Raw genomic sequence first — 15,256 nt, 5'->3', positions numbered from 1 at the left:
GCAGGGAGCTCCGTGCTGCTGCTTACAGCATCATTGAAACTCTGTTTTGCAACTGCCTTTAGAGTTTATTTTATGGGCCATATAGGAAGACTATCTGGAAAGTCACAACCTTGATCGAATCATTCACCATGTTTGTTTTCCAGTGTTTTTTTTTCTGTTAAAAGTCAAACTCGTATTCAAAGGATAAAGGTTTTCAGTGGTAGTGAAAGCCAGTTTTCATCAGGCCCCAAAGGGTGTTTTTCAGGGAGAGTTCCACACGTTCTGAGCAATGAAATATAGATACAGATCCGTAATTTTGGAGTTCACATGTTGACTTAGAAATTATTTTTTTTTTAATATTTTATTTATTAGAGCGACTGCACACAAACAGGGGGGAGAGGGAGAGGGAGACGGAGGAGACTCCCCACTGAGCAAGGAGCCCGATGCCGGGCTCGATCCCAGGACCCCAGGATCATGTCCTGAGCTGAAGCCAGATGCTTAACCAACTGAGCCACTTTCATTTTTAAGTTGGGGGGGGGCACCAACTTAAAATTGATTTTTATTTTTTATTTTTTTATTTTTTTTTAAAGATTATTTATTTATTTATTTGACAGAGATAGACAGCCAGCGAGAGAGGGAACATAAGCAGGGGGAGTGGGAGAGGAAGAAGCAGGCTCCCAGCGGAGGAGCCCGATGTGGGACTCGATCCCGGAACACCGGGATCATGCCCTGAGCCGAAGGCAGACGCCCAACGACTGCGCTACCCAGGCATCCCTAAAATTGATTTTTAAAAATCAGTCTTATTACCTTTGGTCACACCTTGAATACAGAAAGGAGATAGGTCATTTCTTAGCTTCTGTTACTGTGATATGCGATCTCTACTCCTACACTTCAAGGGTTCCCGTGAAAAGATACAAAGCTCTAACACTAGTATGTCGATATTGCTGCTTGTGAAGCTGATCTAATCACGTATGGTGAATCAACCGTTTGCACTAGTCAGATTTCCAGGTCAGACTTTACAACTGTCATGAGCTGTGTTTGCGGGAATACTTTTCCCTCAAATTATGCATGTGGTGGTCATCAGATACGCACTCCTGCCTGTCCAGCTATTCTAAAGTGGGAGAGGAGGCTCAGAGTGATGCCAAGACGATTCTTTGCCCTCTGAGACCTGGGGACGTTGAAGGAATGGCTCAGACAGAGCTGTGCTGCCATATGGCACCTTCCTTGAGTTGCCATAACTTGTCAAGGACGTGCACTGATTTCATATCCACTGAAGTAAAGATGGAAAGAGAAAACCCTTTTAACTAATGCCATCTAAGCATTTAAAGCCAGGGTAACAGTTTTAAGCACCAAAATCACAGGCATGATAGACTGGCCTGATCTAGCTGATCTGCTGGAGAACTGCCAAGAATTGATTGACTCCCTAACGAGTAATAGGGTCAACTGTTCTTCAGTGCAGGAGAATGGTTTATTGGATGCATGCACCATACTTGCAGTACAAATGCATCGCTTAACAAATGCTCTGCGATCTCTTCTCGGCCCTGCATGGTCAATTAGAGGAGCCAATTTTGCTGTGGCCGGACAGACCACAGCACTAATCTAATCGGGACCCTATCGCTCCTTTTCTCTGCTGTTCTTACACTGCAGTGATCAAGACATGCACGTTCTTGCCCTCTCTCCAGGGAATACTTAGAAGCCCACAGTGTTTCTTTTCTCTGTGTTTTTCATCAGTCTGAGGACGGATGATTAATCAATCGGAAACCTGCCACATGTGATGTCGGGGCGTCCTGTGAAATGGGAAAAGGAAGGACAACGGCTGGCAGTCCCATTGATGAGGTTTGCGCCGGAAGGCTCAGTGGCAGTGGTGTGCGAGAGCATAGTTGATGGTACATCTAGAATGCATAGCAGCCAGAGGCCACTTTACGCTCTTCCACAGCTCAGGCTTCTTACCTGCTGCTGGGTGACAGGTGGGCACAGGAGCCTCCTTCCTTTACCCACCCGCAGTACGGGTCTCTGGAGGCGATACACGTTCTGCAGGAAGAACAGGACCATGAGCTACCCAGGACTCTTTTCTAAGCACCATGGACTTTCTAATGGTCAACGAGGCCAAATACATACTTTTTACACTTCCCGTGTCGTTCGCACCGGCCCAGGGGAAGCTTTATCACACAGGTGGAGAATGCCACATACAGAGAGCCACTTGCTTTGTCCAGCTGCATGCCCGTGATCCTCTTGTCCTCGACGCCATCATAGCTGCACCTGGTGTTAGAAGGCAGGATAATACCGTTCACGGTCTCTCTTGAGTCAGTTCTCTTTTTCCTGTCACCCCCTTCCCACCCTGCCTCCCAGCCCACAGGGTGGTATCTTAGTGTGGTCTCACCGAAGGTGAAACAGGTCCTCTAAAGTGCCCCCCGCCCACATCTGTGTATCTGTATCAATGCACACGTGATCGGCAAGGAGGAAATAATGCTTTTTATGTATTACAGTATTTTTTACAAACAATATTAAAAGTCACCTAAAAATGCTATCCTCAGATAGTCTCTGAATGAAAAGGATCGTAATGACAAATAATTACTAAGAAAGAGCCAAAGATTCTACGTACTTTTCAGGGTTATAAACGTTCATCTCCTCCAGGAAAAGGCTGTCATTTAGGAAACCACTGTTTCCTATCCTGGCCAAGAACTTCAAGATGATTCCCTTCTCTGATCCCAGGAAAACCACAGTGTGGTTCTGATACGGCCCAGCAGCAGTGTCCACTGCGATTTTGGTGAGGCGGTATCTGAAATGACAGGATCACGGTTTGTATCTCTTGGTTGGTCTGTCCTTAAAGGGTCCCCTTTTCCACTTCAAACAGTTGTGACATAGCTTTCTAGTAATAATCTCAAGAAACATATACGCATATAGATAATGTTCTCAAGCTGTCTGGTCCTTTATTTCCACATGCAGAGCATTAGTATGGCTCCAAGGGGAGGACGGAGGTATATGTCTGTGCAGGCCAAGTCACATCACAAACAAACAGCCACAACCATCTGAAACCGCTCAGCGATGATCTCTTCCACGAGCAGCCGGGAAAGGCTGAGGTCTCCCAGGAAGAAGGGAAGAAATACTGACCGAACTCATTTAACATTTCATTTAACACTGAAAAGAAAAGCAACAGCTACCAGTTTTCCGTACTCTGCCTCTAAGGTGCAAAGCCTAGTCAGCAAAATGTCAGATTGGAAAGCCTTCCAAGGGTACGTGGAGGGACTGAGAGTTCTGAAGATGGGCATATGGCGTGCTGATGGCACTATAAATACATAGGAGGACTTGCAAGCCAAACAAGGTCCATTTAAAGCCACAGGTGAAGGGCATCAGTCCTTCGATAAGTCCTATAGGGCATTCTCTTTCACTGATATCTCAGCTGTTCACCACTCCATGGATACCTGTTTGTGCCAAGCACCTTGGCAGAAACCAGAAAACACAGACCTTCCTACAAGTTATATGCCACAGTTGCCATTTTATGGGGGAAGAGCCATTATAGTACTTTAACATCTTCCCATAGAGTCACTGTTTAAAAATGGTGGTAAAGTTGAATAGCATTTTGTTTGATGACTGCCACCAACAGGATGGTGCTTCGGAAATCCTGTGGAATAGCTTGGAAATGAGCTCTAAAGAAATACGAGAAGGAGTATTTAATGCTATTACAAATTTCTAATCAACTGTCCCTTCTCTTCACATTACAAATGGTACAGTAGTTCATGCTAGTGGACTTGTGCAAGTGTCACCTTCATCCCTGGGCTGTTTGACAGCTAACAAGCCAGGGGGACGGTGCTTGGATGGAATCTAGAGCGTGTTTTGTAACCATTTCCAACCAAACAGGTATCCACGTCCATTGACTGGTTCTTCACAGCTTTCTTCGTTAGCACAGAAGACTCTCACCCGGAAGGAGATGTCTTTGTTACCTCTAATTGCTGGCATGGGTCCAATTAGCCTTAAAATACCAGAACTCTTCTCACTGGGACTGTGGTGATGGGGCTTTTGTGGCAGGCACCCAACTGGCCAGCATTTCATAGCTGAATCAATGCCCAGGATAACAGAAGATGTTTGTGGCATTTCAAATCATGATCCACTGATAGGTTCTGTGAGCGTGAGATGGAGTAGGGAAAAATCCAGTTAGGACGTGATCTGCTCGACACCCACCTGACCATCGTCCTCAGGAACCATGGCCTGTTGATGACAGAAGGCACAGCCTCATCCATGAGTGGGTGCGTTTTGATGAAGTTCAGGGTATCATCGGGAAACTCATTGGAGGTTGCGTATTTTTCTAAGGACAAGGAACCAGCGCAGCAACCTGGCCTAAAAAGAAACAAAGGGAGGGAGCCTTTTTTTCATGCCTTCTGGCAAATTCTTTGAACGAACTGCTTCCCTAAGCAGCTGGCACGAGGAAGACTACCGTAGGCTGAGAAGAGGAAGTTGAACAATGCTGAATGCCACCGAATAAAATATGCTTAGATTTTCTCCCGGCCGCCTCTTCATTCCATAGAGAAGCTCCAGCCAGGGCAGTTCTGCCTCAGCAGGGGGCAGCCCGGCTTCCCCCAGAAGCACAGACAAACCCCCAAACAGCACTGGACCTTAAAACAAGGGAGGGAGTGTGCGTTTGCACTCGTGCCAGAGGCTGCTCTACCTGTCCTAAAACCCTGCGGGAAGTTCTGGAGGCATGTGCTCCAGAAAAGGAGAGAATGCAGCTGGCTTGTGCGCAGATGGAAAAGACAAAGGCATTCATAAAGCGGCCAGCCAGCATATATACCAGCAAGACTCACTGTCACCGGCTCTCCTTACCTGGGGGTCTGCGAAAATGTGGGTTCTGTGTTTATTGTGTTTGTTTGATTTGGGCAGGTTTGAAAAGCCAATTACACTGAAGATTCTCTCCTGAAAGGTCATTTCTTTATTTCTGAACAGTGACAGCGAAAACTCCTTCTACAAGCAATTCTGTGGCTTCAGGAGTCAAGGGACCGCCTCGTAAAGTCAGGTCAGGGAAACACCGACAACAATCCTGTCCACACCCCGGCTCTGCTTGCTGGTTCAGGAGAGTACATCGGACCCTGATAACACTGGCATGATCTGGTCTTATCTGCATACCATTTTATAGTACTAACCATGCCAACCCCGTGAAAGCATCCTGATGCTGGCAAGAGGAACGAGGAAGCGCGTGGAAGGATGGGGGGGAAACACGTTGCCACCATTAGAAAATCAAAGTGTGTGTCCTGGCGATAGCCGACTGACACCATCTTTACGCACCAAGGGGAGCATATTCTAAAAGTACTCCCTGAAACCTCATTCCTCAAGTGTAACTCCCCTTCTTGCGTATCTAGAAAGTAGCTAACATTCCCAGCCAGTGACTTTTAGAGGATCCCTCTGAGCTTGCTGGAGTGTGCCTTTTTGCACCTAGTCTGGGCTCTGTGAGTAACAGAGTATATGCACAGCAGATAGTTCCGGTGATGAAGGTGATGAACCACAGAGGTTCTCCCCCTGGCTAGAGTGGGTCATGTTATCTAAGTCGGTTCAATTAAATGAACGGGGCTACTTTGTGTGGGGGACTGGTGGTTGGAGGGAGAGTGTTGGAAACCAAAAAATGAGGATATTGGGCTTTTCTGCAGAAGCCCACAAATTCATTGGAGGAAGCGGGACACACAGATGTTTGTAGGGAACTTAGATGGCATGTGTTCTAATGCCAGTGTGCAGTGCATGCCATGTGAGGAGGGCAAGGGCGGGGGGCGGGGGAGAGTTTCTGCTGAGAGGGAATGAATTAGATGGCTTAGCGCGAAGATTTCCCGGAGGTTACACAGGACCAAGAGGTCTCTGTGTTGTCCTGGGACAACAAGTCCCCCATGAAAGCAATGCTGGGGCTCTGCATTTTGGTGGAGGGATATGGACTGCGTCTGATTCCACAGCAGACTAGAACCTGGTAGAGCAGAGAAACCCTGACGGTCCACTGTGCCCGCTGGTCTCTACCTGTCCTTGTCCCGGAGTCCTGGACGCAGCTACGATCCAGGCTGGTTACAGAATCTAGGGATCACCACGTATATTTCACATTTTATTAGGGTGTAAGGACATGGGTGTAAGGGACAGGGAAGCAGGGTGGAGTGGTGGAAATAACCTACTGAGGTCTGTGAACTTGCACAAGACACGTTCTGCCTCTTTGGGCCTCCCGTTTTCTCAGCTATACACCAGCGAGGCTGGACTAGATGCCTCCAATCACCCTAGGATTACACCGGATAAGCCACAAGGGTAGAGGTTAAGTGAGAAGACTCGAGTGTCGTTGTTTTGAATATAACTATAGGTAATGCTGAGTTTAGGTCAAGGGGATGAAGGCAAATGGCTTCCTAGGGCTTTCTGTTGTTCCGGCATTTGTATCTCTTGGGCCCCATGGGAGGCGCCGGTGTGCAGTTCTTTAAGACGATCACTGTCAGAGGATCTCCCATTTCTCACAGTTCTGAATTGCACACAAATGTTTACACGTACCTGGGCTTGGGCACTCGTTCATCAGGAACTGGTGTCCAGGTGGAATCTGGAGACTTCTGTTCTTTGAACCTCCCCGTGAAAACATGGGCAATGTCAAGCATGTCGTAGGCACACACTGCAGACCCCGGGATGCTGTAACATAACGTTTCACACAGCGTTACTCTCACAACGGTTATGCACGCAGCCTGGAAAACAGACTCCAAAGGAACTCTCCCGTCACGGGCATTGGAAATTTAAAGTTCGCACCCCGATATTATAAATGTAAGGGATCCGAGTACACACAGTGAACGTTTCTCTGAGTCACGCTTGCATCAGTGGCTTTAAAGGAAGGACTGCTTAACAGCAAACTCATAGAAAAAACCTCTTCATGTTGTTACTGCTTTTGGAACTGTATTTGTTTGTAACTGGTGGTTTAGAAGGTTCAGAAATTCCCTGAATTTACAGTCCCTAACCCGAAGATAAAATCTTTGGCAAACATTTTGCGTCTCTAATATTGGTGTACATTTGAAGTAGAAGTGTCTCCACTGTCCACGTATTGCTGCTTTGAATTCGGTTTCTCCAGCCAGGGGCTCAGAGAGTGAGCATATATGTGTGGGGAAAGCAGGCTTATTTTCTGTTCATCACTGCCCATTTCAAGTTTTATTTCCTATTTATTTGCATAAGATGAAACAACTTAAGTCTCTAAGCACCAACATTTTGCAAATAAAGTGCTCTATTAAGTGCTCAATAATAATAATGGTGGTAATCTCTACCTGTAATTACATCCTTCTCTAGTACTCATGGAAGGACTTGGGGATTTTTTGTAATCCGTGGAGAGAAGGCATGAATTATTCATTCATTTGAACCCATGTTTCTTTTTAACTATGGTCATTCCTTGATTTTGATCAAGTAAATTGCAGGCACCAGCTGGCGAAGCATTTTCGCCAGGCTTCGAGATAGTGGCCATCGCGTGGGCCGGAGCACCTGGCCGAGATGTGGGCGCTTCCCAGGGTGGCGGCATCGTCCAGGGCAGAGAGAACGGTTTGATTTTGCAAACATTGAAAGAATATGGAAATCACTTCCTAAGTGATTAGGGGAATTTTCTGCCATCTTTAATTTCATAACACAGTTACTGAAGTATTACTAATAAAGCAAGAATTAGGGAGAGGATTAGAAAGCTTGTTTAAAACAAGGTGGCAGGGTGAATTTTCAAATATGTGGAATATATGTACATTATGCACAGAATTGAATAGATAAGACAATGACCGCCTTCGGTTTCGGAATCTCAGAGCCCTGGCATTACTTACTTAATTCTGTAAAAGTCTCTTCACATCTCCCTTTTCTAAAAGTAGCAGGTATACATATTTACTTTAAATATTATGACAAATAGGATTAATGCTACAGCATTTTATGAGGCACCTCATAATAACTAAAGTTGCTCTAGACTTTGATGATCTTCCCAAGGTTAGAATCACTTGTGAAATCCTTTCTTCTTCCTTCCTTTACTCCCTCCCACCTTCTGTTCATCTTTCCTTCATTCGTCCTTTCTTCCCACCCTCTGTTCCTTCAGTGTATATATTTACGGAGTCCCTTATCTGCAGCCGTAAATGCTCAATAAATAACGGGCTCTCGGCTGATACGTTTGGTGGGACTGGCAGACCTGGCAGAGAGTACTCACTTTCAGCTCCACCCAGGAAGCCTGTGGAGCTGGAGGAGGGGATGGGCCTGACCATGGGGGACCTGTGTGCTCTACCAAGGAACTTGGATTTTTATCCCCAGGGCAAAGAGGAGCACCTCCAGGGCTTGAAATAGCCCTTCACGACCAAGTTTGCCTGTGTGGAGGATGGAGTGGAAAGGGACGAAACCAGAGCCAGTAAAACTAGAGAGAGGCTCTGATTTATAGATGAAAATGGGTATGTGCATTGTTATTTTCTAATTTTACAGAACAAATAATAAGATTTCTGTGACTGCATAAGCATGTACTAATTGGGGGCTTCCTAGGGGCCTTTTAAGAAAATGAACGGAGTATCTATAATATACAAGAATCTACTACTGTTTTGTAATTACACGGTAACTCACCCTCAGTGCCCCCCCCTGCCAACCAAACAAAGTAGAAACGTGCTCTGAAATTCCTCTAGCCCCTGCATTCCCGTGTACCAAGACAGTATTCTTTTTTAAACAATCCTAAATATTTGGGTTCCAAAGTGTGAACAGTCACGGCCTGGATTTTTGTATCTTTTCTATTCTCAAGTCTAAAAATCCCTGCACATGGTTAGAGCTCACTTAGATGGAACTGAATACCTCTTGTTGCAATATGGATTCATATTTTCGCGTGTCTTCAGTGGAGAGCTCTTGACTCTTGCCCTCCAGATAACTGAGGAACATTAGTGCATCCCTTGGCATGTTCTGTTTCAGACTCTCCCTAGTTTGTACGCATTGCTTAAGTGCTATCCTCCAGTCTCATCGTGCAGCTGCCTGTCATCTAGACACCCATCAGGTTCTTAAAAGTCTTGATAAAAAGTGTGATCCAGACCCCAACAGTGTATACCCAGAGGAAGAGAATAGAGAACATCCCAAGTTCTCCACAGACATGAGAATGAGGTTCCATGTTTTTAGATTTCATGACTATGCCGGTTATGCTCATGATTTTCACACAGCAGTGCCAGGACTCTAAGGTTTGGGAGAGCTCAGTACCAGGGAATCTTATGCCTGCCTTCCTCCTATTTCTTAATCTCTGCACATTTCTGCTGCTCCAGGAATAGCTTTTAGTTTGTCATGTGATTACTCAAAGTCTTAGCTGAAATAAACACGAATGTGGGAATGAACGTGCTGATGGTATTTCTAGGTACATTGTTTGATGACTGGTAAGTCCTCACTCAAGCCCCTGGAGTCAGTGGCAGTCGGGGTCCAGGTTCCTCAGACAGGATAATAACCAGGGTCCCTTAGGTGGGATGGACAATGGACTCATTGGAATCCTACATTTCACTCTGTAGACTTTAAATACATTTTCAGTGGTTTCACTTCAAAAGTTATTCCAATCATAGAAATATTAGAAGTCACACAGAATGTTAGATGACCTTGAGGAGGAAGGAGGCACACTCTTGGGTTCTAAGGGTGCCTCTTTCATCACCAGACTCCTTGGACCAGGTGACAGAACTGAGTTTAGTTTCCTCAGGTGTAAAAAGAGGGCAACAGTATTCAGTTTCCAGTACTACTGGGGAGATTTAGAAATAACACGTGAGACGTGTTTACACGCCAGGCATATAAATAGAAGATATTGTTATATTTTATCTAATTACTTCTCCTAAAATCCTAATCTAATAATGCTTATAACTGACTGTTAATTTTGTTGATGAAAACGGAGTGTTAAGTGCTTCTTAGCCACAAATAGCGAGCGGCACGTTTTGCGTCAGTTGTGACTCTTGTGCTCTGGGAGAGAACCCCTGGGGAAAAGGAAGCCGGGAAGGACCAGTGAGGTGAGCACAGCTAGGGCACGGTTACCTGTTATAAGGTGTGGAAAAGGTTGCCAGCACGACATCACGGCCATTAATACGAATCACATCGGTGACTGCCTGGAGTATGTTAAAATAAAAATGAGAGTCTCCGGGAACTGAGCAGTTGAGGCGAGCCTTCAGGAAAGACGTCCACTGTTTCTCCAGGACTCTCTGAGACCCTCCCATGTCATTCTTACAAACCTGAGCCACTCTCGGGAAAACTACCTGCCGAGGAAAAACACACCGGGAAAATGAAATGCACTCAACTTGGCGAGATCTTAGTAGAATTTGCCTTTCTTAGAAAACAGAAACACAGCAACAAGGTGCTTAATTTAATCCCGTGTTTCTAAAATTAGTAGCAAAAAAAAAAAAAAAAAAAAAAAGGCGGGGGGGGGGGAGGGAAGACTCATTGGAACAGCATGTTTTGAAAGATAAGGCTGTGGCATTTAATACAGAGCCATAAATCCTTCAGGGGATCAGCTCCCAGCCAGATAAACTCATTTCCATATAGACTGCTTAGCTTTTTATTTCCTCAAACAAAAGCACACTTTGTATGCGCCATCTCTTTGCGTCCTCACTGGCTGCCTCTGGGCCCTGAATCCCATGCTCCGAATTCCTCTAACCCTGCAAGCCACGGTGGCACTGAATTTGTGCCCTCCAGCTTCATGACCTTGATCCACTCTCCGGTAAACGATAACTGAAGTGGACATCCCGTAAGTGTTCTGCTGTTTTTTGCAGTAAAGACAATCAAGACTCTCAGTTTGCTTAAAGGTGCTGGATATTTACCCTCCTTCTGTGGAACAACTCCATTAAAAAGAAAAAAAAAAAAAACCAGACGAGTATACCTAGAAACCACCTCTCAAGATACTTGAGACTCAGTGTGAAATCAACCAAACAAACATCTGTCGATTACATTTTCAGTAGAAATATTTCAGAGGTTCCCTGTGATCTGGGACTGTTCTGCAAAAGGCTCACAGGGCCCGGAGGCAGAACTGTGTTCACTGCCACCAGTCTTTGGCCGAGTCTTCTCGAAATGATGACCTTGCGATTAGATTTCTGGTTCTTTCATGGTCATTCATAATAACATTGGTCTGACCGCGTGAGACTCGTACCCATCTTACCTTTCCCATGGTGTTGTATTCCACTGCTATTTCCCTGAAGAAGAAGTAGATGTAGTCCCCATAATCCACTGCTTGGACAAAGTACGGTTCTGTGGGCAAACGGCGTTTTAATTGGGGACATGTCACACAGAGTGAAAAGAACTTCAAATCACTTGCAACCAGAGACATGATATTAATTAAAAGTGTAGGGCCATTAGACATGGGGTTAACGTGAACCATTTCTAATGACCACACATGCAAGTGCTGGGGATTCCAGAAGGCACTTGAGGCTACAAATTCTATCTTTCAGAAGTGGTTGCAATGAACAATGAAGAATAAATGAATTTTCATATGTCTCTAATTTTATTTTCTACAGTGGAATGCCCGTATTGCAGAAAGGATTTTGTACGCATCTCCTCGTGAACCTTGACTCATATAGGGTTGTGAATAGCTTTCCTCCTGCTCCCCACCACCTCCAGTCCCCTGTTCCCTTCCATGAATGAAGCGTTCAGTTCTTTTCACGTTAGACTCGGTGACGAGAGCTCAAGGCAGGAAAGATGAATGTACAGTATTCTATTGTAGTGGCATTGGTCGTTGTGTTAATACTCCAGAAACTCATGGGAAATGAAAGGGGGAGGTAAAGAAATCAGTTGGGGCAAAAGATGCCGTTTCCACCTTCCTGTCTGTCAGAAGCCATTACTAAAATGGAACTACAGTCTGGTCTGTCCAGGCTCTAAATCTCCCTCAAGCTACGTATCTCCCCCCACCGGCCCTCCTTCTCTTAATTGTTTGTTCACCTTTCAACCATTTGGAATCGTGCTTGACGGTCCGTAGGGTTGGGCTGTCTCCAAGACTCCGGTAAATGACTGCGTCGATGGCAAGGAAGTCAGTCACTGTGGCTGAGTATAGTTTTCCATCTTTGAAGAAAACGAAAAGAGGTGAACAGGGTGTGGGAATAATAGAGACATCCCCCGGATGGCTTTCCTACATCAGGCAAATGAGATAGGACAACTGGGAAAAATCCAAGAGTCGCTGGGAAAATACTTGGCCCACATTCCTAACCATTTTAAATTAGGATCTTGAGAGATGAAACATTTTTCATTTTTAAATTGCATGGCAATTTCTAAGCAGCAGCAGCTCAGGGAACAGGGTAAATGAAAAATGCTGTTTGCTTCACTTGATTAGATGGACCTTGGCTGGAGTCTCAAGGCCAAGGGCCCTTGGACACTGCCACTGCCACCACACCGTGGCAAACTGGATTATGTGGGAGCCCGGGGAAAGAGAGAAACTGATTGTATCACCAGAAATGTTAAGTATGCGCAGAAGTGATGGGAGGCCTTCGCCTGGGCTGGTGAGGGGAGTCAGAGAGAGGGGTTTCGTAAGCAAAAAGCAGTTGACTAAAGTGCTACTTTGATCACGAGACTCACTGCTTCTGTTTACGTCAGTCGCGAGAGCCACTGAGCCCTGCCCGTGGAGCTTAAAGAAGAGACACTTGCTTCAGTATTGCAAAGTCGTAACCCGAAAACATTGTGACACTGAAGATGCCAACGCAAGGAAAAAAGGAGAAGGGGTGACCCAGTTCAGCCTGGCCTTTGCTTGAGAATTCATGCCTTTTGGGAGATGCGCTTTAGGGTCTGTCTAAGGCAGAAGAGCATGGAGAAAGTTGAAGATTAATCCCTAACGCTTTTGGCTCTTCTCCTGGATTAATAAACATCTGGTTTACAAATAATCCTTCTGGATTAGTAAAATCTGGAATAGTAAAATCTGTGCAGTATGTGAAACAGAAGCAAGAATTACGTTCAAAATAAAAAAGTGCTCCCGTGGTTCATTTTTAGTGGACACCTTCATCAGCTGTATGTCAGTGTGGCTTATCCACACTACAGAACCACTTCAGCTCTTCCACTGGCGGGATAAGCGCCATGGTTTTTTAGAAGAGTTGATCCCAACAGATCTAAGCAAAGTTCTCGATGTCTCCTTTTGGTCTAAAAATAACTGAAATTTGCTGGGGTTCGAGTTAGAGCTGTCTTGACATCTGCGTTATGAACAAGGCATCTATCAATAAATGTTGATGGCAAACCTAGCTATGGACAAAGACATGTCTACACAAATCACAGCTCTTCTTAGAGAATCAATCAGAGCCCCAGGTCGTGCAGATATGCCGGGGAGTGGGGGGCAACGGGAGGGCAGCATGTGTGCGTGCGTATGTGTGTATTTTCCTCGCATCTGCTTTCCATTACGCTTTTTGTTTTGCATTCAACGTTGGGTATCTCACCAGAACTTCTTTTTTTTTTTTTTTTAAAAAGATTTTATTTATTTATTTGACAGAGACAGAGATAGCCAGCGAGAGAGGGAACACAAGCAGGGAGAGTGGGAGAGGAAGAAGCAGGCTCCCAGCGGAGGAGCCTGATGTGGGGCTCGATCCCAGAATGTTGGGATCACGCCCTGAGCCGAAGGCAGCCGCTTAACCGCTGTGCCACCCAGGCGCCCCCTCACCAGAACTTCTACTTAGAACACAGAGCACTATTCTGCTGCTCTTGCTAAGATGACAACCATTAGTTGCAACAAGGATCTTCTATTAATAAGGGCTGAGCTTTTATGAGATTTCAAACAGTCCAACGAAAACTCTCCAAGTATACCTGTCGGGGGAGGAAGAGGGGTATTCACAGTATTGCCTCACGGTGTAGCTCCTGGAAGGTTCCTGGAAGGTTGGCGGCCTTAGCCACTACTCTGATGCTCCCCCCTTTCTGTGTCTCTTCAGCTGACAGTTAACTTTTTCATGGTGGCCCATGTGCTTCATGGTGCCAGCAGGTGCAAGTGTCAGGAAGGTGCTGTAGCAGGAGTTACACACTCACGCACTCCGCTCTGGCCTTGCTCCTGCTCACTGACAGGTTTACAAGACTGTTTCTTACAATGCCGCGCGGCCCCCTAATACCATGCTCTAACTTCAGGGGAGAACCTGAGGAGCCCTTCTTGGCACAAGCCATTTCTCCAACCTGTGACTGCAGACTGAGGCTCACACATGCATGGCACTGAGGACGAGGTTCAAGGAGCTAATCTTGTTTCATAATCAAAGCCCTAAAGTTCTTCATGGAGCTGGGATGTGCGAGTTTTGAGCTGTTGTGATGGAAATTACAGCCAACTGCTTTATTACATGCTGTAACAATCACTATTATACCAACACTTCTCCCCACACCCACCTCCACACAGCTGGCAGTGAATTCCTAAATAAATTCCTAATTAAAACACACACACACACACACACACACACGCACACACGCGCGCGCCTATGCACGAGGATCCCAGCCTGAAGATGATGGCTTAGTTGCTGCTGCTTTCTGTCCTTTGCAGGGGAAGGAAGGGGAGAGGATGAGGAGTATACATCACCCTAAGCTGATCTGCATCACTCCCCCCCCCCCCCCCCCGCGCCAGTTAACTTTCCATCAGAGAGAAGCAGGAACCCTGATCAGGTCAATGATATTTGAAGTGTCTGCTGGAAACTTGTGGGCTTGTGGCCTTCTGCACCTTTACCTTGTCTCCTCCCTTTCCCCTTCTCTATGTGGACAAGAACACACGTAGCCCTAACTGGAGCTGGTGGCCACCCCATGTCTGTGAGAGCTTCCCGTCCCTCTCTGAGAAAGAATTGCAAGAGAGCAGAGAAGTGAAAAGGCCCTGTGTCCCAGATGATGGTACTGAGTCACTGAGTCATACCAGCCCCAAAGTCAATCCTGCCTTGAACAGTCAATCTACTTCGGCGGTCTGAGGGGGGATCTTTGATTATTTGAACCCAAAATGCCATAAACGTGTCGCACATTCAGTGCAAACCTGCGATCCTTTTCTAAGGCACATAGGCACCGGTAAGGGTGGCGGAGACTCCTTTTATGAAGCAAAAGTACAATTTCCATGTGAATTTCAAATGGAAAAGGCATTCTTAATTACAGTATTCACCGGAGAATCAAAGTACAGCTGTGACTCCGCGAATCCTCCAGGGCGGGTTCGCAGCAACAGGCATGCGAGAGCAAGTGCAATGACAAGAAATCAGGCCATTTACCTGCAAACAGTGCAACGTTGGCATGTTTGGCATCATACGGGCATCTGGCCATTCCACTAAATTCATCCCCAGAAGGTTCCAGAGTATCCATCTAAATGAAATAATGGGACTTCATTAGGAACAGTAACAACCGACAGTAGTCATAGCAACTCATA

The 15,256-nt window shown here is 45.9% G+C and overlaps 1 protein-coding gene across 3 annotated transcripts in view; it reads right to left on the bottom strand.

Annotated features, from left to right (window-relative positions):
- SEMA6A (semaphorin 6A) overlaps positions 1-15,256 on the bottom strand; it is a 124,869-nt gene that overhangs the window by 31,464 nt on the left and 78,149 nt on the right. For all 3 annotated transcript variants that reach the window (XM_045794880.2, XM_045794881.2, XM_087862368.1), the window contains 9 exons: positions 15,102-15,192; positions 11,851-11,970; positions 11,075-11,163; positions 9,961-10,178; positions 6,481-6,612; positions 4,159-4,314; positions 2,582-2,758; positions 2,098-2,238; positions 1,930-2,010 (listed from right to left, as the gene is read on the bottom strand). In XM_045794880.2, the coding sequence (XP_045650836.1) occupies positions 1,930-2,010; positions 2,098-2,238; positions 2,582-2,758; positions 4,159-4,314; positions 6,481-6,612; positions 9,961-10,178; positions 11,075-11,163; positions 11,851-11,970; positions 15,102-15,192 (1,205 nt within the window). The remainder of the gene's footprint in view (positions 1-1,929; positions 2,011-2,097; positions 2,239-2,581; positions 2,759-4,158; positions 4,315-6,480; positions 6,613-9,960; positions 10,179-11,074; positions 11,164-11,850; positions 11,971-15,101; positions 15,193-15,256) is intronic.

This window comes from Ursus americanus, chromosome 5 (assembly GCF_024610735.1).
Source record: "Ursus americanus isolate L20-20 chromosome 5, mUrsAme1.1.p, whole genome shotgun sequence".
Taxonomy (NCBI): domain Eukaryota; kingdom Metazoa; phylum Chordata; class Mammalia; order Carnivora; family Ursidae; genus Ursus; species Ursus americanus.
The sequence above is the reverse complement of the archived record's forward strand: the minus strand, read 5'-3'. Positions and strand labels throughout refer to the sequence as shown.